This window comes from Muscardinus avellanarius (assembly GCF_963383645.1).
Source record: "Muscardinus avellanarius genome assembly, chromosome: 6".
Lineage (NCBI taxonomy): Eukaryota > Metazoa > Chordata > Mammalia > Rodentia > Gliridae > Muscardinus > Muscardinus avellanarius.
The window spans coordinates 78,112,525-78,139,287 of record NC_137791.1 but is presented as its reverse complement, the minus strand read 5'-3'; the positions used below and the strand labels follow the sequence as shown (position 1 = coordinate 78,139,287).

Genomic DNA, 26,763 nt, shown 5'->3' with positions numbered 1-26,763 from the left:
TTTAGAAGAGTCCCATTATTTTACATAATATTTTCCCCAACTACTCCCATAAAAAATACCTCAAAAGAGAATTTTACATGATAAAAGTGACTATATTACTGTAATTCAGCCAAAAACACATTAAAAAAGAAACTTTCTTTAAACCATTTTTCAATATAATTTTATTAGCATTTATTACATCAAATTTCACTTACAGGACCCAAAGGACTGTCTTAAAAAACTTGAAAGCATATATAATTAGATTTTAACAATAAGGTAAAACTTATTTCTCATTACAGCACAGCCCTTAAAGTCAAGACTACTAAAAATTAAATGCAGTTCTATCAAGAACTAGAAATGGACTCTACGTGCACAGTGTCACTTCAAGTTCCATGAAAATAAAATAGATTTCTACGAATCTAATATCAATGGCAAACATCATTGGCTCCCAAACAATGACACTAAAAGAATTTCCAATAAAAACACAAGCACAGAGGCTTTCATCCAACATAGAGCTATGATAATTCTATAAAGAGACCCTGAATTCTTAAGTACTTGTAAAGTGATTTATGCAGTGACACTAGTAGAAAATACATCAACTCCAAAGCATAGTTTATGATGCGGTGTAACAACAGAATACTTTCCACAGAGCTTTTTTCTACATCACAAGTGCTGAGTTTTCCAGTGAAGCACATGCTGTTCATTGCTGATCCAGTGAAATCCTGCGTCCTCCAGCTTGAGCAGTATTATAGGATTCACAAATTGTACATTTCATACCTAAAATATGGAACTGAACTGTGGATCGTCCATTGCAGTCATTGCAGAGAATCTGAAAGTGAAGATAAGAATTCAAGTTAAGAAGTTTAAATGTTATAGATACAAGTGGATGTTTGCTTATAATAATCCCTTGACAATCATATTAAAGATATAAAAATACACATTCATATGTTCAGACATTTCCATTAGTGGAAATCTCCATTTGCACTGAAAACTTTAAGAGGCTATTCAGGTAGCTTTGAACTCGGATAATGAAAATGAAAGGCCAGGCATAGTGATGCACGCCAGTACGCCCAGCTACTCAGGAAACTGAAACAGGAAGACACTGTCTCAAAATAAAATATAGAATGGACTGGGAATATAAGCTCAATGGTAGAGCAGCACCCCAGATTCAATCTCCCATATTACAAAGAGAAAATTAAATAAAAATTTGAGCAAAGGCTTAATTTAATATAGTTATCTAATTGGTTGAGTAGTATAAGCAAGACGCTAACCTAGGCATAACTGGATCAATTATCTAAAACTTACAATTAAAAATAGCATGCATGATTTCATTCTTTTTCATTGGCATTCAGAAATTTCTCAGTTAATAAAAATGAACTATTTATACACTTATAATATTTCTGTTTACTTTTTAGGTTTAATATACCAAGTTGTTTGTTCCTTACGACTCAGGAATGAGTTAAAATTCAAAAAATGAATGATTCCTAAAACTGAGTATAGAGAGGATCTTGGCTCAACCCTAAAATGACAATGAAGTGCCATTTAGAAATTAATTTCTTCTGATGCTAAGTGAGCTCCTGAAAAAGGAGACAGGTATTAACCTAAAAATAAATTAGTATCACTTACATAGTAAAAGCACTAGCTTTAGAATGGATATGCCATAAGGATGAAATTTCCAAATTTCCTCTAAATTATACTTTGGAAAACTATTCTTTTAAAAATACTATCTGAGCCAGGCATGGTGGCGCACGCTTGTAATCCCCGAGCTTGGGAGGCGGAGACAGGAGGATCGCGCTGGTTCGGAGCCAGCCTCGCTGGCTTAAGGGACCCTGTTTCCAAATAAAAAAAATATATAAAATAGGTCTGGGAGTGTAGCCTGGAGGAAAAGGGCTTCCAGGAACCCCAGTACCACAAAAAAAATAAAGAAAAAAAAAGAAAAATAAATAAATAAATAAATAAAAATACTATCTGAATTAAGAAAGATTAATGGTATTTAGGCCTTGTGGTGGGGGCTGGGGAGTGACTGCTAATGAGTACATGATCTTTGGGAGTGATAAATGTTCTAAAATGTTGTGATATTTGCACAATTCCATGAATATACTCACTTCAAAGGAAAAAGTTGCAAGTGAATTATCTTTTTTTTTTTTTGTATTAGGGATTGAGCCTAGAGGCATTCTACCTCCAAGCCACACCTCCAGCCTGATTTTTTATTTACTTGGAAAAGGGTCTCAGTAGGTTGCTGAGAGCCTTGCAAAGTTGCCAAGGCTGAGGCTGCCTCTGAACCTGCGATCCTCCTGTCTCAGCCTCCCAAGTACTGGGATTACAAGCATGCGCCACCATGCTTCACATGAATTATACCTAACAAAGCTATTATTTTTAAAATTACCTATATGGAACATAGTACACTTCAGTCTCTACTAAAATATCACATGACTATCAGTTAACATTCTAAAGTGATCTTTCCCTGTCCTCACTAACAATTAAATTATCTACATTAATTAAGAAACTTTATAGTGTGATAAATCAAGAACTAATTTTTATTTGGCTCTGCTATACTGTTTTTATCTTTGTGTGTAGATGTATTTGAAGATGTTCAGAGAAATTATATGTACAAAAGTTGTTAAAGTAGCAGAAAGCTATCTAGCTTTCCCATCCTGATCTATAATTTAATTATTATGCTAAGAATAGAATAATAAAGCAGACCAGCTCAATTAATGGGCAAAAAAGATGATCATTTTCTGTAAGGCAAAAGACACAGAAATACTTTTATACTTTTAGATTGTAAGCTAATTAAATAAGACCAAAGCAAGTAGTTTATGGCTAATAAATATAAAAATCAAAACTTAAACTTCAAATATCAGATAACAGTTTCTCCTGAAATAAAATTTGAAATAAACTAAAGCACACATCTGTAGCCTAAAATAAAACATCAGTGAATCACCTCCACTCAGTTACATTACTAAGGCAAGTAATGTGTAAATAATTCAAAACAGTTTTTGCCTGCCATCTAGTGTTGGAGAAAACTGCAAAAGGATATCATTAGGACTTTTTTCTCTGGCCTGAGCTCAACAAAGCTAGAATTTAAAGATAATTTTGCCCTTCCTACTAATTGTTACAATGGCATGTATGTTTTTAGACAAATCTAGGGGAAAAGACAAAAATTTAAAAAGAAGTTCATTAAGAAACCTCAGGTTTTCAGCACTGATTCCACTCACATCTACAGTCATGTTCTGATACTCTGATGGCATGGGAGTCTGTGCCACCTCAACGTCCAGCTGTCTCCAGTACCGCGTCATATCTAAAGCAGAGTGCATACACAGTGGACATCTGTAGCCTCTGCAAGAGTGGAAGAGGTATTTCACAAACATTAAATAGAGAGCATGTCAACAGAGTAGACAAGAAGATGCATGCTAACTGGCACAGAATTGGGTATTATTCTACATTTCAAGATAATCTCCTAGAAACCTGGGAACTTCTACATTATAAGTTTCAAATTAAGTCCTCTACCTTATGGCATTTTCTTAAAACCCCAAGTCTTTTTCCTCAGTTCTCTCAAATGGAGCAGAATTATTTCATAGTCTTTGCATAATATACTTTATACAATTGAAATCACCAATTAAGTTCCTCCTTAGCTAAAGAACCTCAATTTCTTAACACATTCAGGCAAAGAGATTGTATTCCTTTAAAATTATTCAGCCAGGGACAGAGGTACACACCTGTAATCCCAGTACTTGGGAGGCAGAGACAGGAGGATAGTAGGTTAAAGGCCAGCCTTGGCACTTAGTGAGGCTCTCAGCTTAACTTAATGAGACCTCTTAACTTAATGAGACCTTGTTTCCAAATAAAAAAAAATTTAACAGGGCTTCAGGTATACCTTGGAGGTAAAACACCCCTGGAGTCAAATCCCCAGACTCACAAAAAAGTACTCAAGTAATATTATTTCCTTTCTAAAATATTTGAAAAAATTCTCTGGCTACTAAGTAAAATTTCTGCTAATCAAGTTGTAGGACCAAAATACATTACAAGATCTTCTTTTTTTCTAACTATTTCTCATCGCATTTTAGTTCCAGTTTTAATAATCTCTTTACCAATTTTCTTTGCAGTTCATTACTGGACCACTTTAACAACCAAACTTTTGAGCAACTTTCCTCATGCTTATTTACAACACCAAGAGAGCCTCAGGTGGAGACTGTGTTGCTTGGCTAAATATGGCCAGAAAACAAGAGATGCCAGGTCAAGTTGAGGAGGGGATAAGGCATAATAGAGACATGAGGACAAAAGTACAGCTCTAAAGGTGTTGCCCCACTGCGCCTTGGCCAGTTTAACACTAGTCATCGGACCTACTCATCTATCTCAATATAAATATCTGCCACACCCACTAAGTAGCAGTCTTGTTTACCCACCTCCCTATCCCCCATAGGACATCTTAAAATTACAAATTTTAAAATCTCAAACACTCAGCCAGGCAGCATTCGGGAGGCTGAGATCATAGGACTGCGGTTCGTGGACAGCCTCAGCTACCTAGTGAGGACCTCTGTAACTCAGTGAGACCCTGTTTCAAAAAATAAAGAATAAAAAATAGGGCAGGGGGTGTAGCTCGGAGATCCAATGCCCCTGGGTTCCATCCCCAGACCCACAAAAAAAAAAAAAAAAAAAACTCAAACACTCACTCTTTCAACATTTCTTCATAACATGTTCTGAAAGAAAATATAATATTGTTTTAGTAAACTGAAAACTTCTTTGCTGTTTTCAAATGTCTTTGAAGAAAATGAAAGGTATTCTACCTGTGTAAAAGATGTCCACATGGCAAGACATGAGCAACAACACGTGATGTGTGGATATCCTGTAAAGGAAGAAATTTTAGATTTATATGAAGACAATAGAAACACTCAAGGTTTTTTTTTTTTTTTTTTTGGTACTAGGAATGAAACCCAGTGGCCTTCTACCTCTGGGCTACACTCCTAGACCTATTTTATATTTTATTTGGAAACAGGGTCTCACTACGTTGGTGAGAGCCTAAGTAGCTGAAGGCTGGCTTCGAACCCCTGCAATCCTCCTATCTCAGCCTCCTAAGTACTGGGATTAAAAGCATGCCCCACCACACCCGGCAAATATTTTAAATTTAAGAAGAGAGAGTTCCAACATGAAAATTTTTCCTTTTTCTTTTTTCTTTTTTTGTCTTTTTCTTTTTTTTTTTTTTTTTTGTGGTACAGGGGATTGAATCCAGGGGCATTCTACCTCCGAGCCCAGTTTTTTATTCTTTATTTTGAAACGGGGTCTCACTAAATTGCAGAGGGCCTCACTAAGTAGCTAAGGCTGGCCAAGAACCTGCAATCCTCCTGCCTCAGCCTCCCAAGTACTGGGATCACAAGCACTAGCCACCATGCCAGGCTCAAAGTGAAAAATATTTGAAACTTACCTCCAAACATATTGGACAATTCTGCCGGGAAACATTTTCAATACACTGTTTTAAAAGAGAAACTCACATTAACAACTTGAATAAACAAAAGTGTCAGATATAATAGTAATAATAAAAACAATAAAACCAAATTAAGTAAAAACAACAGATAACATTAACATACACTGTTTCTATGTCAGAAAGGTCTTTTTAATAGTTCATTCATTTTTACAACTTTGTCAGGCCTGACACTTTATCTGAAACAAAGAAAATGTTCAACAAACCTTAACTACTATGAATATCTTCATTTTAAAGATAAAGGAAGTACATCAGGGAGTCAATACACTTATCCAAGACCCCAAAATAATAAGGTTTGGGAAGTTTTCATCTCTTAAGTGTTTCACTACAAAACTACTGTCCTTAATTAGTAGGCTACAGTAATTAACATTAGTAATAATAATAGCTCAAATTGAGATTTACTTGAGTATAGTACCTATATAAGCTCAATTCTCACTACCCTAGATTAAATATGTTAAATTATTACTTTGACAGATAAGCTATTTGAGACCTAGAAAAGCTAAGTAACATACAAAGTTACACACTAGTAAAAGGTAGAATTAAATGTGAGTCTGAGCAGACTGACTCCTGAGCCTGAGTTGTTATCTTAACAAGGTTTAATATCTGATTAGATAGAGAGAGAGAAAGGGAAGCACCACATCATTCATGGTGACTCCCTCATTTTTGTTTTTGGCTTTAAATACTTTTATTGGTACATTGTAATAATACACAGACACACACAGACATACACACACATCACAGTGAGGTTCAAAGTGATACAAACCATCCATGCACACAGGTCTTGGTGTGTTTCCTCTTAAACCTGCCCCACTAGTCTCTCCTCCCCATATACATTAGTGAAACTTGTACTGATACCTCATCTATGGACATAGTAGTATTTCCTCATTTTAATGGAAGCACCTGAGCAGAACTCAGGACTATTTACTAATATACGGGCAATAAAAAGTAACTGAAATTATGGGTGTGGTGGTGCTGGCTGTAATCCCAGTACTTGAGAGATTGAGACAGAAGGGTCACAGGTTCAAGGATAGCCTCAGCTAGTAGTCAGACTCTCATTAACCTCGTGCATGGTGGTGCACACTTGTAATCCCAGCATTCGGGAGGCTGAGACCTGAGGATCTCAGTTCGAGGACAGCCTCAGCTACTTAGTGAGGCCCTTTGCAACTCAGTGAGACCTGGTTTTAAAATAAAGAATAAAAAAATAGGGCAGAGGGTATAGCTTGGAGGTCAAATGCCCCTGGGCTCCATCCCTAGACCTGCAAAAAAAAAAGAGTTCGGGGGTAGAATTTCCTGGGTTCAATCTCCAGTACAAAGAAAATAAAAAAATAAATAAAATAGGGCTGGTGGTAAAGCTCAGAGGTAGAATGTCTCTAAATTCAATCCAATCTCCTACACACACACACACACACACACACACACACACACACACACACACAATTGAAACAACAACAAAACAAAAATATCACGAGAAAATATGTATAGCTTGTTAAAGAAACTAGCATAATATAGTCAAAAGCCCTCAAATAATTAAAAATCTGGATTATAATCCCATCTCTGCTATTATGAATCCCTAGATTGTGAAGAAGCCATCACTTCTTAAGTCTATTTCCTTATTTATAAGATAAAACTAATACATATTTCATTTTATTTTAAAGTAGATTTTTAAGCCGGGTGTGGTGGGGCATGCTTGTAATCCCAGCATTTGGGAGGCTGTGACAGGAGGATCCCGGTTTGTGTCCAGCCTCAGCTACTTATTAGAAAGGCCCTTTGCAACACAGTGAGACCCTGTTTCAAAATAAAGAATAATAATAATAATAATAATAATAATAATAATAATAATAATAGGACTGGGGGTGTAGCTCAGAGGTAGAATGCCCCTGGGTTCTGTACCTAGTACTGAAAAAAAAAAGTGCATTTTATTTTATACACATACACATACACACACACACACACACACACATTTTAACTCTCTGCCATCAGTTTATCTGACAACAGATGGCATCTTTTAGTTAATTAAATGTAAATGACATGAGGATGCAATGAGTTGGCTGTGTGTGTGCGTATGTATGTATGCTGGCACACATGCAAACTCTACATTCACATGCTTTGGAAACCAGAAAGGCCCATACATATGTAATCTGTAAGAGGCTATAGACTCCTAGCTATCTCCGCTAGCTTATCTAGCTTTTACCTGAAACCTAAGTTTATAAAGCCAAACTGAATCTTTAATCTTTAACACATTCACGATCTACTAATCAAGCACCTTAAACAAGGGTTGAAAATCTGGGGAGTCTTCTACCATTCTTTTCGTTAATTTTCATTACCATCTCCTATGTTTTCATTATTCATCTTAATTTTCCTCACCACTTTACTATTAAGGCCAAGTACTATCTAGTATTATATTTCTACAAGAACTTCTTATCTTCTAATGAATCTAGCAGAGTGCTAAGAAAACTATTTCAAATACACTTTCCAATGTCTGTTTCTCTCCCTCACCCCTTCTCCTCCCTCTCCCTCTCCTTCCTTTCTCAAAACTCACATATAATGCTGCTCACTATTCTCTCTTGTCTGGAATTTCCTATCCTTATAAAGTATCATTTATATTTCACTTTATGCCAATTCCCCATTCTTTAAATTCTTGTATTAAGTAGAATCACTATAAATTTAATATTTTACCAGAGCATTTTAAACAAGGAAAGAGTTTAAAAATTGTAATGAAATTCCTAATCCAGGTTAAAAATATTTGTCTTAATTATAAAAAGAATTACAAAAATACTTTCTAAATTTTCATAGAATGCTGTGCAAATGGTTTACTCTGCTCAGTATTCTCCTGATTTAATCTCAGGAGAACATCAATGATAAGGATCTACAAATCAACTTAGAAATTGTCAACATTATCCTAATAACTAAAAAGAAATTGTATGCTATAGAAAAAGAAAAATTGTAAATCAGATGTTCTGAGATATATATTTTAGAATATCTACTTAATACTGCTTTTTTAAAAATAGTTTTATTAAATATAGTTTTACTTGGTAATATATGAAAATTAGCATGCTTTTAAGACATATTAGAATTTAATCTCATGTTCAAAAACATTGTAATACTTCAAAAAATATGTAAACTGAATTATATACCTTGTGTTTTCCTTGAAGATTCATAGCTAGGCATAAGTTACATTTCAAACAGTGGAAGAAATCTTCCTTTGGACCAATCCTAACAAAATATATGAATGCCAAAAGATTAGAAGACTTTTTACTACATTGATCATCTGTTCATTATATAATGCCCTTGTAAATATAATGCCCACTGTAAAAAAAAGATTTCAAATCCCACTGAAGAATATGGGGCAAACCGTCTGTCCAACATCCCTCTCAAACAGAATGGTATTCACCTTTCTAAAGATTTTTTTTTTTTTTCCCCAGTACTGGGGATGGAACCCAGGGACATTCTACCTCCGACCTACACACCCGGTCCTATTTTTTAGTATTTTTATTTTTTGAAACAGGGTCTGAGATGGCAAAGGGTCTCGCTAAGTAGCTAAGGCTGTCCACAAACGGCAATCCTCTGGTCTCTGCCTCCCGAATGCCGGGATTACAAGCGTGCACCACTACGCCTGGCCGAATTTTTTTCCCTTATGAAATTTTATAGAGAGGAAGAAAAGAATAAAGAATAAAGAAAATAGAATAAAGAATAAAACAGAAGAAAGAATAAAGAATAAATTAATAGAGAATAGAATAAAGAATATAGAAAGGATCTATATATTCTATATATTCTGTTCTATAGCTCTTTTTCACTTAGCAATTTATCCAGGAGGCTTATTTTATGCCAGTCTATAAAGAACTACTTCATTCTTCTTAATAACATGGTACTGATACATCCTTATTTTTAAAATATTCCCTTATTGATATAACTTATACTCTTTAGTTGTTACAATGATACAATGAATATCCTTGTACAGACATCACTTAGCCCATGTTCTGATTATTTTTTACAAGACTCCTAAAGGGGAAACTTAAAGACTATTGAGTCAGAGGGTACTAAATCATTGTGATACTGCCAACTGACCTCCAAAAAGGCTACCAATTTACCTTTTCACCAACAGTGCATGGCAATAGACAATACCCTGTTCTCCACAACCCGGCCAACACTGGATACATGTATGACAGACAAAATATGCCATTTTAATTTACATTTCTCAAATTGTGAGAGAAAGTACACTGTAATTCTTATAAATCATTTGGATTTCTTCTGTGGATTGTTTTTTTAATTCTCTGCCCATTTTTACCAATTTAAAGAAGGCCTTTATATAGCCTGGCTGTTAATCTTTTCCATTTGTATATATTATATTTACTTTTCTATTCTGTGACCTTTGTCATACAGCCATTTTCTCTCTCTCCTTTCATCTTTTTGTTTGTTTTGTTTTCTGTTTTGTTCTTGTTTTGTTGAGAGACAGGATCTCAATATGTTGCCTATTTTGCAGAAGACTACCAGTATGAATCACCACGCCTGGCTACAGTCATTTTTTTTTATTTTTTATTGGTGCATTATATTCATACATATTGGGGTAAAAAACTTGTGTGTACATACATGTAAACATCACTGATTTAACCCCTACCCAATTCCCTCCCCATTCCCTCCCCATCCCTCCTTCCCTTCCTTGGCTTGGTGGTTGACTTCGATAAGTACATTGTATGTTTTAGAGATCTTCCTTCTTCCCCCCTCCTTTCTCCTCCTTTAGGTTTTCTTGTTTGCTCCCCCATAGTATTTCCTTTTTCATCTAGAGTTCCTCCTATGACCCATTTCTCCTTAGCTCTCACATATTAGGGAAAGCATCTGATTTCTTATTTTTTGTGACTAATCTCACTTAGCATAATGTCCTCCAGTTCCATCCATTTCCCTGAAAATTATGTAATTGAGTTTTTTTAATGGCTGAGTAAAATTCCATTGTGTACATATCCCACAGTGTTGTAATCCATTCATCTACTGATGGACATCTTGGCTGGTACCATAGTTTGGCTATGGTGAATTGTGCAGCTATGAACATAGATACACATGCATTAGTTTGGTAGTTTGGTTTCCTTTCTTTTGGGTAGATACCCAGAAGTGGTAATGCTGGATCAAATGGTAGATTTGTTCCTATTCTTCTGAGGATTCTCCATACTGTTTTGCAAAGTGGTTGCACTAATTTGCAATCCCACCAACAATGTCTTAGAGTTCCCACTTCTCCACATCCTCGCTAGCATCTGTTGTTGTTTGTGTTTTGAATGATTGCCATTCTAGTTGGAGTTAGGTGAAATCTCAGGGTAGTTTTGATTTGCATCTCTCTGATTGCCAGTGATGTTGAGCATTTTTTCATGCATTTATTGGCCATTTGAATTTCTTCTTTTGTGAAGTGTCTATTTAGTTTGTTTGCCCATTTTGTTATTGGATGCTTTGTTTCTTAGTGTTGAGTTTCTTGAGTTCTCTGTATATTCTAGATATTAGTCCTCTATTGGAGGGGTAGGTGGCAAAAATCTCCCATTCTGTTGGCTCTCGATTGAGGTTCTTGACAGTTTCCTTTGCTGAACAGAAGCTCTTCAGTTTCATGCAATCCCACGTATTGATTCGCCTTTTAATTTGTTGTGCCTGTGGGGTCTTGTTGAGAAAGTGTTTATCTGTGCCTATGTGTTGCAGTGTTAGGCCTATGCCCTCTTCAAGAAGCTTCAAGGTCTCTGGTTTGATTTCCAAGTCTTTGATCCATCTTGAATTGACTCTTGTATAGGGTGAGAAAGTGGGATTAATTTCCATTTTTCTGTATATGGTTAACCAGTTTTGCCAACACCATTTGTTGAAGAGGCTATCTTTTTTCCAGTGTATGTTTTTGGCCCCTTTGTCAAAAATCAATTGGCTGAAAGTGTATGAGCTTGTTTCTGGGTCTTCTATTCTGCTGCATTGGTCTATGTATCTGTTTTTGTGCCAGTACCATGCTGTTTTTATTACAATGTAGTATAGTTTAAAGTCAGGTATTGTGATTCCTCCTGCATGGTTTTTGTTGCTGAGAACTACTTTGGCTATTCTGGGCTTTTTGTTATTCCAAATAAATTTAAGGACTGATTTTTCTATGTCTCTGAGAAATGATCTTGGTGGCTACAGTCATTTTTAATCTGTATGTATTAAAAGGCTTTCAATATTTTTCTTATAACTTATGTTCTGCCTATTGTTTGTTTGGGAAAGACATCTGGAAAATATAGCTCCTATTCTCCTTTGCAAACTAATACTTAGAGCTTTTCTTTTTTATATTTTTTAAATCCATTTAAAATTTGTTACATATGGTAAAGGTGTGAGGTTGCTAGTTGCCCCTAAGTTTCTTTTTTTTTCTTTTTTCTTCTTCTTCTATAGTAATAAGAGCATTTAGCTAGACACTGAGCTATTTAGAGGTATCCTGAATAAGGACTATTTTCCAACTGTTTTTGGAGGTTGTTAACAAAATAAATAAAATTCTGTTTTGTGCCTTTCATCTACCCCCCTTCCATTAGCCAGAATATGAGCCATTAGGCTACACAGACAAGAAAATACCTTACACAGAGCAGAGTAAAAAAAGTAAGATAGGCCTGGGCTCCTATTTAACTATGACTTTGACTTTTCCATGAGAATTAAACTACTACCTTTCTCAAGTCACTATTACTTTGGGTTTCTGTTACAAGATGCTAAAATTACATTCTAATGAATGCACAGAGTTTGGAGGATTTTTGTTTTTTTGTTTTGTGGTACTGGGGATATAACCCAGGCCATTCTGCCTGAGCTACGCCCCACAGCCCTATTTTATTCTTTATTTGCAAACAGGGTATCACTAAGTTGCACAGGACCTCATTAAGTTACTGAGGCTGGCTTCGTTCTTGTGATCCTCCAGTCTCATCCTCCCAAGTACTAGAATCACAAGTGTGCGCTACCATGCTCAACTATATACAGTTTTAAGAATCAATTTTGTTTTCTAAATAAGCTGTCAATTATCCTAATACTCTTTCCTCTGATTTAAAATACTGTTTTGCCATAAATTCATATGTAAAATAATGTCTGATCATTAAAAAAATATAAGAATTCACATTTTAATGAAAAATTTAATGAAAGGATAAAGAATTTCTTTTTTAAATTTTTTATTGGTGCATTATATTCATACATCATATTGGGGAAGAATTTCTATCAATGTTACCTTTGCACATTTTTTAACTTGCCCTTTGGTATTTTGATTGCTTAAAAACAATTTTTTTTTTTTTTTTTTTTTTTTGCAGTACTGGGGATGAATCCAGGGGCATTCTACCTCCAAGTGACACCCCCAGCCCTATTTTTTTTATTCTTTATTTTGAAACAGGGTCTCACTGAGTTGCACAGGGCCTAAGTAGCTGAGTCTGTCTGAAAACATCAATTCCCGTGTCTCGGCCTCCCCCATGCACCACAATGCTCAGCTTCAAAACAATAGTTTTAATTACTTAAAACAATTATCAGATTGCCATATGTGGTTTCTGAACTAAGATAACATTTATCTGCCAATCTTGTTTTTGCTCAGGATATCTTTTTGCAAATTGGAAAATCAAAATAGAGTTTGACAAATCCTCCAGGAGGGAGAATTTTCAGTATGCCATAGGAATTCATTTAAAAAACCAACTGCTGCCAGGCGTGGTAGCGCACACTTGTAATCCCCACGCTTGGGAGGCAGAGACAGGAGGATCGCGCAGGTTGGAAGCCAGCCTTGCTGGCTTAAAAGACCCTATTTCCAAATAAGAATATAAAATAGGTCTGGGAGTGTAGCCCAGAGGTAGAAGCATTCCATCCCCCATACCACCAAAAAAAACAAAACAAAACAAAAAAACTGCAGAAGAGATTTCAGGAATTTTTGGATAATGATGACAAATGTAATACCTACTAAAATATCTGCCTGAAGTGATCATATAACCATTTGTCTAAAAACTGAGTCACATACAGTACTCAATAATATAAAATATGAAACAACTTTCTTACTTGAAAAGTTCTTAGATAACTAGACATTATTACCCAGTTAGGTTCTACTGAATATAAAAGGACTCTATAACCAAACATTAAAATCCCAACATTCCTGGAGATTCACACTGCACAATTAGCAAGTTATAAGTCTTGAGAAAAAATGCAGATTCAATTCAGCACTTATCAAATCCCTAAGACTACAAGAAGCCTTCATCATACAATATCTATTCTGCAACCTGAACCAGTTCCTTTTCTAATCATTTTAGAGATTAATATTTTATGATACTACTCATCTTTAGAGATATCCCAAGGAATAAGGAGAAAAATTACTTTCTTAGAATAAACCCATTTCGTTTTGCAATTTCCGTATGGGACCACTGAACCCTTTTAAAAATTTGACTTACAGGATTTTTTTGTTTGTTTGTACAGTACTGGGTATGGAACCCAAGGGCATATTACCTCCGAGCTACACCCCCAGCCCTATTTTTTATTCTTTATTTTGAAACAGGGTCTCACTGAGTTGCAAAGGGCCTCACTAAGTTAGCTAAGGCTGTCTACAAACTGTGATCCTCCTGTCTCAGCCTCCCAAATGCTGGGATTACAAGCATGCACCACCACGCCAGGCTGATTTATAGGATTTTAATGACGTTATTTTTCCTGTACCTTGAAACAGGTTCACATTTCGGTATGAAATTCTCACATTAATTATTAAATACTCCTAACTACCCTAGCCAAAGACTGAAATGGAAAGTATGGTAGGAACACCCAAAAGGGTAATACAGTATTCAATAAATAACTACTGCAAGATCCCTCCATTTTCTCTTTGAACTGCTGAAAGTGCTACAACACCTAAAAAGAAGGTATTCAAAAGGCTGGAGACACAGTTGAGAAATTAAAATTTTGCTTTTTACCCATAATGAAAAGTATCAAACAAGAGGAAATTTTAGACAAAGCAGAAGGCAAATGCAGAGGCAGAGAGCAACACTCTATTCTAGGCTTTCTCCACCTAGGCACTACTCACATTTTGGGACAGATAATTCTGGTGGTAGGGAACTGTCCCTAGATTAGAGGATGTTGAGCAGCATCGTTTTCCTCTATGCAGTGAATACCATACCCCAACCCCAGCTGTGACAACCAACAATGTTTCCAAACAGTGCCACATGTCCTCTGAGAGCAAAATCATCCCCAGTGGAGAACCAATACTCTGGGCTCTAATGATAATATTGAAACCGATCCTCTAAGCAATAAATCAAATTTTGGTTTGGAGATGATATCATATATGAATGGTCTCACTCAAAAATTAAATAAAATAAGCAACAGGGAGGCTCCATGGAAGAGTACTTGCTTATCATGTGGGAGGCCCTAGGTTCAGTCCCCAGCATGGCTAAAAAAATAAAAATAAAGGGGAAAAAAGAACAATGTATTTCTAAGAACAAAGAAGAAAATATGGCAGGTTCACCTAGTTAGTATTTTATTAGGAAGGACTTCAAATCACAATTTAATAGGAAGGCCTTCAAGTCACAAATATTTAAGAACTTGAACCACCTCATTTTGCTAAAAGAATATGTGACAGTATTTTACCCATCTTTTATAATGTTTTTACCCAAAGTTTACTTAATATGGCTCTATAAGTGGTCAAATGTTGAAGGCAGTCAGGTATGTATATAAGAGTACTGAGAAGGAAAAAGATAAGGTAAAATTTTTTTAAATTCATAAAAATGTTCTGTAATTATGGAACAAAGAACATATTATATACCTAAATATCAACTATATAACGTTGCAAAGTTAAGATTTAAAGTAGCCACACAGAATTTGATGAACAAGTTAAATGATAATTGCAAAAAAGGCATGAAAAATCTTTTTAGAATACTGTAATAAAAATATATAGAGATAGATCAATCGAGCAATCACTCACTCAAAACTCACTGAACTTGACACTTAAAATGAATGCATTTTATCAGATGTAAATTATATTACAAGAAGGTTGATTTTTAAAAAGTTATTTCCCAGGTACATTAGAATTAATTTAAAAAGAGCATTATACATACAGTACCTACAAATTCCACAGTTTTCACAATGATACTGCTTCTTATCTTTGTCAAACAAATGGCATATACTGCAATAATATTCTCCAAATAATGTACTACATTCTTCACAAGTCTGTTGGGCCTGAAAAGAACATAAGTAATTAAAATTGAAGTACATTTACCAAAAAATTGTTAATTACTATTTGAATACCTAGAATTTATTAAAGTATATTTAGCTTATAAGTTTTAAAACATCTTACTTATTCTTTGCAATTTTGACTGAATTTCTTCAAACCATTTAATAAGTTTAAAAAGAAAATAGAAATAGGTCATAAACTCTTACATGTTGAACTTTTTCACAGTTTATGCACTGTACTTCCTTTACTTTGAAGCGATCTAGCTGATGATCTTCGTTGTTATCATGACACAACCGGCAAGTATAAAGCTTGTCACAGCAAGGTGCCTAACACCCAGGGGAGAAAGAAGCATAAGAAGACAAGTTTGGCATACAAAAAGAAAGGAACAAGATCAAAGATTACAATCCATGGGTCAGCTGCTAACAACTGTTAATAACTGCTACTTGGCATACTTTGTTAACTATTCCCTTCAACATCTATTTTAAAATGTAAGAATAGCCAGGCGTGGTGGCGCACGACTGTAATCCCAGCATTAGGGAGGCTGAGACAGGATGATCACAATTCACTGACAGCCTCAGCTATTCAGTGAAGCCCTTTGCAACTCAGTGAGACTCTGTTTCAAAATATTAACTAAAAAATAGGGCTGAGAGTGTAGCTTGGAGGTAGAACGCCCCTGGATTCCATTCCCAGTACCGCAAAATATAAAAGTAAGAATTATAATGGATGGAAATACCTAGACTGAAAAACTAACCCCACAACACCCTGCTCTCATGTTTAGCCTACAGTGTAAACAAGCAACCCCTTTTAGACATTTCTAGATAAATTCATTTATACTCCAACCCCTGAACATAAAATATTTTTATTTCACTAATATTTAGTAATAATCAACTATATGCCTAATGCTGCCGAGAATGCAACAAATTTAGCAGACAGTCCTTGTTTTCATGATTGTCAAAGACTGTCAATGGTCCACTGAGAGCTATTCTCTCCTTCCTGAACACACGAATGCCCAGGCCACAGTTGGATCACACTGAGGGTGATATGGCCTAAAACATGGCAAACAATACACTGAAAGAAAACTTGTCCCCAGAATGGTTGTGTGTTAACAAATCCTCATCACCAATCTGAACCACTTTCATTTTAGAATTGTTAAGTGGGAATAAATACTTTCTTCTTTTATTTATTTTTATTTATTTATTTTTATTTATTTATTTATTTTTGCAGTACTAGGGATTGAACTCAGGGGCATTCTATCTCCAAGCTCCACCCCCAGCCCTATTTTTTTTTTTAATTCTTTATTTTGAAATAGGGTCTCGCTGAGTTGCAAGGGGCCTCACTAAGTAGCTGACGCTGGCCCTGAACCGAGAACCTCCTGTCTTAGTCTCCCAAATGCTGGGATTACAAGTGTGCGCCACCATGCCCAGCTTTAAACTCTTTATTCTTTAAACTACATTATTATGGGGTCTTGTCATTAACCAGGCCAGTGAGCTAATCCAGTTCTTTCCAGTACACTATGACCTTGCAGATCATAAACTGTGCCACAGTTTAACCAGAACATAGTTTTTCTTTAAAGATTTTTTTTTTTTTTTGGGGTGGTACTGAGGGTGGAACCCAGAGGCTTTCTACCTCCGGGCTATACTCCCAGACCTTTTTAATATTTTATATGGAAATGGTCTCACTAAGTTGCTGAGAGCCTCACTAAGTAGCTGAGGCTGGCTTTCAACCTGTGTGATCCTCCTGTCTCAGCCTCCTAAGCATGGGGATTACAAGTGTGCGCCACCACGCCTGGCACTTTAAAGATTTTAACACTTACCCAACTGTCCTCAGACTTGGTGATCTGTACATCCACAATGATAATCCTCCCTCCCAACAGCCTGAACATTCAGCTCCTTGGCTCATCCTCCAACCCTCTTCAGCCACAGTCTCACAGTCATACTATATAGAAAGTAGTTCTCAAAACTCCTTTACACTGTTTTTGTGTGTGATATTGGGGATACAGCCCAGGGCATTCTGCCTCTTGGCTATACCCCCAGACCTATTTTATTTTTTTATTTGGAAATAGGGTCTAAGTTGCTGAGAGCCTAAGTTGTTGAAGCTAGCTTCAAATCTGTGATCCTCCTGTCTCAGCTTCCCAAATAATGGAATTACAAGTATGCACCATCATACTCGGCCTCCTTTACACTCTTAAGAATTACTAAGAATCCCAAAGAGCTTTTTTAAATTTATATCTATGGATATATGTCATATCATAAACTACAACTGAAATAAAGAGTCCATTACATGTAACATAAAGAACATATTGTAATACAAATCAGTATACTTTCCCCCTGTCTGTCCCTGTATTCAGTTGTGGCTGAAGTACATGAAGAAACTCTGGCCTCACATAAATATGTAAATGGGAAAGGGAAGAGTATTTTAATAGCCTTTTCAGAGAATTGTTACTGATACTACACCAAAACTCAACAACTCTTAAAGGTTAGTTGTAACACTGAATCTAAAATCATATCAATAAAATATTCTTTTATTATTCAATTAAAATCCATTGATCTATCTTGCACTTGGAATGGATTCTTTACACATGCACTGATCATTTGGAAAATACCAGTATACTGAGTTAGGTAGATCTTCCAAATGTTCACATGCAATCAAATAATCACACCTGTGCTTGGGACGTAGCTTAATGGTAGAGCACTTACCTAGCATGTAGGAGGATCTGGGTTCAACCCAATAACATATACACTTATCCAAGCTCACAGAAGCTAATAGGATTCTCCAAAATTCTAGTTTACATGAAACCTTGAATTTTATCACTGGTAACCAATACTATTGTTTCCCTTATAAGTCGTCTTTTTTTTTTTTTTTTGAGAAAATTTCATGCCAAATACCCAAAGCTAAATGATCACAGTTTTTTCAAGTAAAAAATATAAAAAATGCATAAAGCAACTAATTCATTTCACAATCCAATTGCACAAGAGCTTTTTCTCAACACAACCAATGTGTTTGATGAAAACTTCCCATTTTAACAGGGTATTAAAAAGACATGAAGCCAGGCATGGTGGCGCACACTTGTAATCCCAATGCTTGGGAGGCCGAGACAGGAGGATCACACAGGTTTGAACCCAGCCTCAGCTACTTAGTGAGGCTCTCAGCAACGTAGCGAGACCCTGTTTCCCAATAAAGTATAAAATAGGTCTGGGAGTATACCCCAGAGATAGAAAAGCCCCTGGGTTCCACCCTCAGTACCACAAAAAAATAAAAAATAAAAATAAAAATAGACATGAAAGCATGGATTGAGATTTGATAAAGTTATTAATTTTACTGCATCATCAATGACATCTTCGATGGGCACGGTGGTACACACCTATAATAATCCCAGTACTTGGGAGGGTGAGACAGGAGGATGGCAATTTGAAATCAACCTCAGCAACTCAGTAAAAACCTTAGTAACTTTGTAGACCCTGTTTCAAAATAAAAAGAGCTGACGGTGTAGCCTGGGGGAAGAATCTTCCTTGCTTCAATCCCCAGTACCGATAAATAAACACATAAAAAAGGGCTAGGAGTGTAGAATGCTCCTTTTATGAGCTCAAATCCCAGCAACAACAACAACAAAGATATTTTTAAGTGAAACTGGATTTTTAAAACCACAGGTATAGGATGGCTTAGGGCTACGGCCTGATTCATAAACAGGTGCTTGCACTCTTAATCATTACTGCTTTCTCATCAGTATAAATGTCAAAGCACTGAAAATCAGGACAAATGATATTTCAGCATTCTTAGAAAGCACTTTTGACCTTACAGCTTCATGGGTCCCCAGAGGCCCATTCATCACACTTTAAGAACTGCTGCTCCAAAACAAGAACTGCACCCTCTTTGTACCTCAATTTCAAACACTCTCCAACCACTACCTCTTCTCTTTTCTGCTAATGCCAAGTCTTCCCATGCATGTACCTGAGTTCCCTCCTCTCTTCCTCTACATAAAACCTCAAGCCCAATTAAATCCAACTCTCTCCTATTCAGTCTATATTAGCAACAGCTGAAACAGGCAAGAAAAAACACCACCACCATAATGGCTGGTTCCATTTTTATATCCTAACCATTCCTAAAAAGTGAATTCCACAATTATTTGATTCCCTCATTTTTTTCTACAGTGTAAGACACAGGATACAGATAATCTTTCCACATCATCTTTTTCTTTGAAACTGTAGCACCTCTTCCTCCCTCCTTAACAACCTGATGACTTTGCTTCCTGTTTCACTACAAACTCTATCAATATATTTGTGAATATCATCTGCCTTCCCTTCTTTTAAAAACAATCTATAGTCAGCTTGTACTTGAACATAAGGCCAACTACTCCACTTGCGTGCTAGATCTCATTCCCCTTTGCTAAAGGACAATACCCTAACAGTTTACTCTATTATTCCTGCACTATTGAAATGGTCTCATAAGAGCAGGGAGTGGTGGCACACACTTGTAATCCCAGCATTCAGGAGGCCAAACCCAGAGGATTGCAGTTCACAGACAACCTCAGCTACTTAGGCCTTTTCACAACTCAGTGAGACCCTGTTTCAAAAATATAGGACTGGGGGTGTAGCTCAATGGTACAGTGCCCCTGGGTTCCATCCCCAGTACCACCACCAAAAAAAAAAAAAAAAAAGTCTCATTCTATTGGATCATTTCCAAGAATATAAAAACATGTTTTAACACCTCCTATCCTAAAAGGGAAAAAAATTCCATTATCCCCCATTTTCAGCAATGATGGCTGTTTTTTTCCTCCTCTACAATAAAACTCCAAGAACTGTCCATGCCTGCTATTTGCAACTGCACTCCTCACAGTCACTCTAGATCCACTCCAATCAGGCTTTATCCAGATCTCTCCATTGACACTTGTCAAGATGGGGTGCTGGACTTCCGGGAAGATGGCGACCGAGAAAAGCGGGGCTTAAGAGCCCCGCTAACAACCAATCTCCATTACCACAAAACCAGCGCCTTTCATAGCCAGAAAACACCATCACCAGAAAAACAAAAAAAAACCACCAGGCTCCAGAGAGAAAGCGGACTGAGAACAGAGCTCAGGGCCACAGAGGAGACACACGCACCCGAGGACGCGGCAGCAGCGCCATACTGCCGGCGGCAGCGGCGAACTCAACGGACGGCTACAGCAAGCCGAGGTGAGCCACTGCGGAACAGCCAGGCGGGATTTCTCCACGCAGAGAGCGTCTAAAGCTCCCAGTGGCCAAGCTCAGCACACGCTGCAGGGATTCAGAGTGGAAATCAAAACCAGAGAAGAAAAAATACGCCAGCCTCACGGCCGAGGGCGTGGCAGAGGCGCCATATTGCCACCAGTGGTGGCAGCAGCAGTGAATTCACCGAGTCCAGTACAGCTACATCTGCGTACTCAAGAACAGTGAGTCAAATTGCGGGCCACAGAGGAGAAATCCCAGTACTGTACCTCCTGGGACTTGACCCAGTGAGGGAGTGGTGGTGGCAGAGATATCACACCATAGGAGAACGTGCAACCTGGCACCCCCCATAGTTTAAAGCAGACTCTATCGACTCTCTGGGTCGGAGACTCTGTGATACAAACCAGTAAAGGAGTAGTGGGGTCTGAGATAATACAGACTCGAGATCCAGAGCACCTTAAGTGAAGCCATAGTGACCTAAGGGAAGAACCCAGAGAAGGCACAAACCTCCGAAATCATGGGAAAGAGGAATAACACTGGAGTAATGAATGCGCACAACCTCACAACATCAGAACCCGATAAAACAGAAAATCAGAGATTTCTAGAAGATCAAATCAGGAAAATAACTGTAGAAATAATAGAGGTGCTTCGAAAAGAACTCAGAGAGAGCCAAAAAGAGATAAAGGATGCAATTAATGAAGTAAAGGCCTCAATTCAAAGCACAAACAACCGATTAGACCACATGGAGAACAGAATCTCGCTCTTAGAAGATGAGCAATCCAAAAATGAACGCATAGTTTCTAATCTAGAAAAAAATATCCAACAGCAGGAATCTGACATGGAAGAAATATGGGCCATCTTAAGAGAGCTAACCTAAGAATAATTGGAATAGAGGAGGGAAAAGAAAGTGAAACCAAAGGGATCAACAATCTCTTCAAGGAAGTAATAGCAGAAAATTTTCCAAATATAGAGCAAGAGGTTGATACACAGATCCAGGAAACTTATAGAACTCCCTTTAGACAGGATCGGAGAAGAGGATCCCCACGCCACATAATTGTCAAAATGACCAATGTGGAAGCCAAGCAGAGAATCTTAAAGGCAACAAAAACAAAGGGCCAAGTGACATTCAGAGGCAAACCAATTAGAATCACTCCAGACTTCCCAAACCAAGTCATGAGAGCCAGAAGGGCTTGGAGTAACATATTCCAAACTCTGAAAGAAAACAACTTCCAGCCAAAAATTTCCTATCCAGCAAAACTTTCTATCAAATTAGATGGAGAAATAAGAAGCTTCCATGACAAACAGAAACTGAAGAAATTTATGTCTTCAAAACCAGCGCTAGAGAAAATACTCAAAGAGATTAACTACAAAGAAGAAATAGGTAATACTCACCAGAACCAGAGAAACAAGATTTTCCATCCAACAGACAACTAAGATTGGTTATCTGTGGAGATTCATTATTTTTGTTAGTCTTTACCTATCTCTAAATTGTATTGTTTGCCTTTATTGTTGTTAATTTTTAGGATTTCTAGTTGGAATATTAATATACCTTCAGATATAGCATTTGGAAATATTTTATCCAATTCTATTAGTAACTTTTAACTCTGTTTACATTGTCTTTGGATATATAATTTTTTTTTTTATTTTTTAGGGAGTTTGTATATTCTTCTGTTGCCTGTGCCACTGAAATCATAACCAAGAAATCACTGCCAATTTCAATGTTGTGAGGTTTTATGACCCAGATTTTCTTCTAAAAGTTTATAGTCTTAAGATTTATATTTAGGTCTTTTATCTATTTTGAGTTAATACTTGTATGTGGGATTAGGTAAGGGTCCAATTTTATTCTTTTCCATGTAATTATTATTTTTCAACAATATTTAGTTAAAAGATTATTATTTCCACCACCAAATGTTCGTGGAAACCTTGTCAAAAATAACTTGACAATATAGGGAAGAATTTAGCTCTAGGCTTGTATTTAACTCCAATGGTTTATATATCTGCCTTTAGAACAGTATTACACTGTTTCAATTATTGTAGCTTTATATGGTTTGAAATCAGAAAATATATATCTGCTAGCTTTGTTCTTTTTCAAGATCGTTTTGGGTATCTAGAATTCATATTCCATATTAGGATAGATTTTTTTCTGAAAAATAAATATATGAATATATGATAGTTTCACCTAAAAAAACAGAAAAAAATATGCTCTGGTAAGAAAGTAAGCAGCAAAAAGAAATATTGAAATGTTATCTTTAAGTTATCAAAAGCTTGGTATCAGAAAAATGAAACTGTTATGTGAGATTAACATTTTTAATCTTGGATAAATTGCTATAATACTAGATGTCAACCACTAAGCCAAGCATGGGAAGGAGGGATGGGGAGGGAATGGGGTGGGGATCGGGTGGGGGCTGACTGGGCGATGTGTGCATGTATGTCTACAAAAGTTTGTATCCCACTATGATGTATGAATACAGTGCACCAATAAAATAAAATTAAAAATAAAAAATAAAAAAAAAAGATGGGGTGCTGCACTCCTATAATCCCAGTATTTAGGAGGCTGAGATATGAGGAGCACAGTTTCCAGGACAGCCTCAGCAGCTTAGTGAGGCTCTTAGCAACTTAGTGAGACCTTATTTCCAAATAAAAAGGACTGAGGGTGTAGCATAAAGATAGAATGCCCCTGGTTCAATCACTAACAACACACACACAAAGATTGGGAGTGATGACCTTCTTGTCAAATTTAAAGGTCAATTCTGCTTTGATCTTATTCAAACAGTTCAATTTAATCCAAGATGAGCACTTCCTCCTTAACATTCTTCTCTTGAGCTCAGGCATTACAGGAAGGAGGTTTAGAAAGGCAAAAAAAAAAAAAAAAAAGAAGTGCTTTGACATTCACTCAGGGCCAGGTAACTCAGTGCTATGAAACATAAACATAGTTGTGTGGTTTCTTTGGTGGGGCAGAGGAAGGCAAGATGCTAAATGGGTTTTGGACATGGAGCTTGAAAGACCAGTAAAATAGCTTAGTAGACATGTAATCACAAAGATAGCGTTCAATTTCTGCGCAGAACATTTGGTGACCGACAGCCTTTGTGTGTGTGTGTGTGTGTGTGTGTGTGTGTGTGTGTGTGGTACTGGGGGTGGAACCCAGAGGCTTTCTACCTCCGGGCTATACTCCCAGCCCTATTTTATATTTTATTTGTAAACAGGGTCTCACTAAGTTGCTGAAAGCCTCACTAAGCAGCTGAGGCTGGCTTCGAACCTGCGCGATCCTCCTGTCTCAGCCTCCCAAGCGCAGGGATTACAAGCGTGCGCCACCACGCCCAGCTTGAATGACAGCCTTTTAAAGAGCTTCATCTAATGCTGCAAGAAGGCAAGATACTAAATTGGGTTTTGGACATGGAATTTGAAAGACCAGTAAAATAGCTTAGTAGATATGTAATCACGGACATAGCGTTCAATTTCTGCACAGAATATTTGGTGAATGACCGCCTTTGAAAGAGCTTCATCCAGTGCTGCAAGAAGGCAAGATGCTAAATGATTTTTGGACATGAAGTTTGAAAGACCAATAAAATTGCTTAGCAGATAGCGTTCAATTTCTGCACGCAACATTTGGTGAATGACCACCTTTGAAAGAGCTTCACCCAACGCTATGCAGTAATGCTCACCAAACCACAACCTGCATGCACTCCAGGCATGCACCTGCTAAACACTACACACCTTTAGCATGTAATACTCGTGCTTTTTACAAAAGAGGAACTTCTAAGATCTCTATTTACATATGGGGCACTTAATGAGTAATTTACTCAAAATCACAAAGCTAGCCAAGTGTGGTGGTACATGCTTGTGATCCTAGTACTGAGGAGGCAGAGACAGGAAGACCACAGGTTCACAGCCGGCCTCAGCATTTAGTGAGCCCCTGTTTTAAAATAAAGAATAAAGCCGGGTGTGGTGGTGCACACTTGTAATCCCTGTGCTTTGGAGGCTGAGACAGGAGGACCGCACAGGTTCAAAGCCAGCCTCGGCTACTTAGTGAGGCTCTCAGCAGCTAGTGAGACCGTTTCCAAATAAAGTATAAAAATAGATCTGGGAGTATATCCCGGAAGTAGAAGGCCACTGGATTCCACCCCCAGTACCACACACACACACACACACACACACACACACACACACACACACACACAAATAGCAAAATAAAATAAAGAATAAAAATAGGGCTGGGGTGTAGCACAGAGGTAGAATGCTCCTGGGTTAAATCCCAAGTACTGGCAGGGAAATCACAAAGCTATTAAGGGGCAAATATGTGGTTTGGAGATGAGGCTGTAGGATTCTAAGGCTCAGGAAGGCAGGGGCTACTGGGATTGTGCTCAAGGTCTTGGGCCAGCTAAGCACAAGCTCTACTACTGAGCTATACATCCAGCCCAAAGCTTAGACTTTTTTTTTTTTTTTAGCAAAATCTTTATACTGCTTCTTCTAAGAAAAATCAGGAAACTTTAATTGGATGGGTGTCGATTTCAAAACCTCTAGATTGACTAGGAGGTTTTCTCAAAGATGACAATAGTTATAAACGAGGCACTTGACCTGATTTCTGACTTAATGGTAATTACATGACTGTCTTCCATTTCACACAGACCTCCTTTTCACACTGAGAGGTTTGGGCATAGGCACCGACTCCATAATGAAGCTGGACAGGGTATATAAAATGTACTGACTACATGTAGCAGCTGAAACTGTATTCCGATTCTCCACCTGCTCCTCCGCGGCGCATTATTTCATCATGCACTTGCAGGTGGGTCTGGAGAGAAGACTCGGACAGACCTGACGTGGCCTCAGTCTACTTCTAGCAGCAAGAGAGGCACACACCCTCTGATAAAGTCAGCTGGGGTCAGCCAGGCTCTCGCCGGTCGAGAAAGGCTCGGCCTGCAAAGGACGACGCCGGGAGGAGCGGCGGGGCTATGGCTGCCTCGCCAGAAGCGTTCTCTGCGAAAGAAACCTGGTTCCGGACCGAGGAGCGGGTCCCGGCCCAACAGCTCAGCCGCGACACACGCCCAGGCCTAACCGCCTCGCCCACCCCGCCCGAGCCGTCACCTTCAGGAGACATCCTCGGTCATAGTGCTCGCAGCCCCGCGGCCCTCGCTCCGGGCCGCGGACGCCATCTTCCCGCGACGTCGCCGCCATCGCCGCCACCTCCCCTCGCACTCCGCCGCCCCGGCCCCCAGCGCGGAAGCCACGCCCCAAACAGCGGCGCCGCCCACCGCGCCGGAAGAGCCGGCGCCGGTCACGTGACTCGGGGCTGCCGGACTTCCGGTCCCCGGGGCGATGGGCGGAAGCGGAGGGAGACGCAATCTCCGTCCTCGACGTTAGTCGCCGTCTTCGCCGCTCACGGTAATCCCTCCTAGGTTGGTCCGTCGTCTCCCCGCATCGCCGTCGGCCCAGATCTCGGCGCGCCGTCCGCAGCGAGGGCGACGGCGGCCCAGCGAGGGGACGGGCCGCGGCCCCGCCACCTGTGCCTGGGCGGAGCTTGGCCGCCTCCCGCCCCGCGCCTCTGTTGACGTTCCCGGGCTCTGCCTCCGTCCAGCATCAGCGTGCTGACCGCCAGGGGCAGGCAGAGAGAGAGCCCTGAGGGCAGAGGGCGAGGGAGATAGCACCCCTGCCTTGCCTCCGTGGACCTCACCCACGGGTTGGGGGAGAGACTTTAATCAGAGAACCCCTGCAGACCATTGAGATTTCAGCTTGACGTGTGGGTTGCCAGGAAACTGATAATAAAGGGGCCCTGACTCAATCTAGGTGTCAGGGAAAGTGTCCCTGGGAGGCCGACTTTGAGTCCTGAAAGATGAGTAGCAGGTAGTAGTGTTACCTGGAGGAGTTGGTATGCAGAGGCCCCATGGCAGGGAGAACCTGGTTTCCATCAGGAGATGGTAGCGAAAGGGACAGACCTACAAAATTGAAGTCGTGCGCCTCAAGAGGCACGGCTGGCTCAATTAATAAGGTGT

At 38.4% G+C, this 26,763-nt stretch overlaps 1 protein-coding gene across 4 annotated transcripts; it reads right to left on the bottom strand.

Moving 5' to 3' along the window:
- Nucleotides 1-679: 679 nt before the first annotated feature.
- RCHY1 (ring finger and CHY zinc finger domain containing 1) lies at nucleotides 680-25,948 on the bottom strand (the record flags this gene model as incomplete). Of its 4 annotated transcripts, XM_080697114.1 has the most annotated exons (9): nucleotides 680-808; nucleotides 3,195-3,315; nucleotides 4,650-4,676; nucleotides 4,764-4,822; nucleotides 5,399-5,443; nucleotides 8,590-8,668; nucleotides 15,486-15,601; nucleotides 15,803-15,922; nucleotides 25,859-25,948. In XM_080697114.1, 9 exons carry the CDS (start codon nucleotides 25,946-25,948, stop codon nucleotides 680-682), a joined length of 786 nt encoding a protein of 261 aa, XP_080553240.1. The 4 variants fall into 4 exon arrangements, with proteins under 4 accessions (XP_080553240.1, XP_080553241.1, XP_080553242.1 ...); XM_080697115.1 differs by lacking the exon at nucleotides 4,650-4,676; XM_080697116.1 differs by lacking the exon at nucleotides 15,803-15,922.
- Between the last annotated feature and the right edge of the window lie 815 nt (nucleotides 25,949-26,763).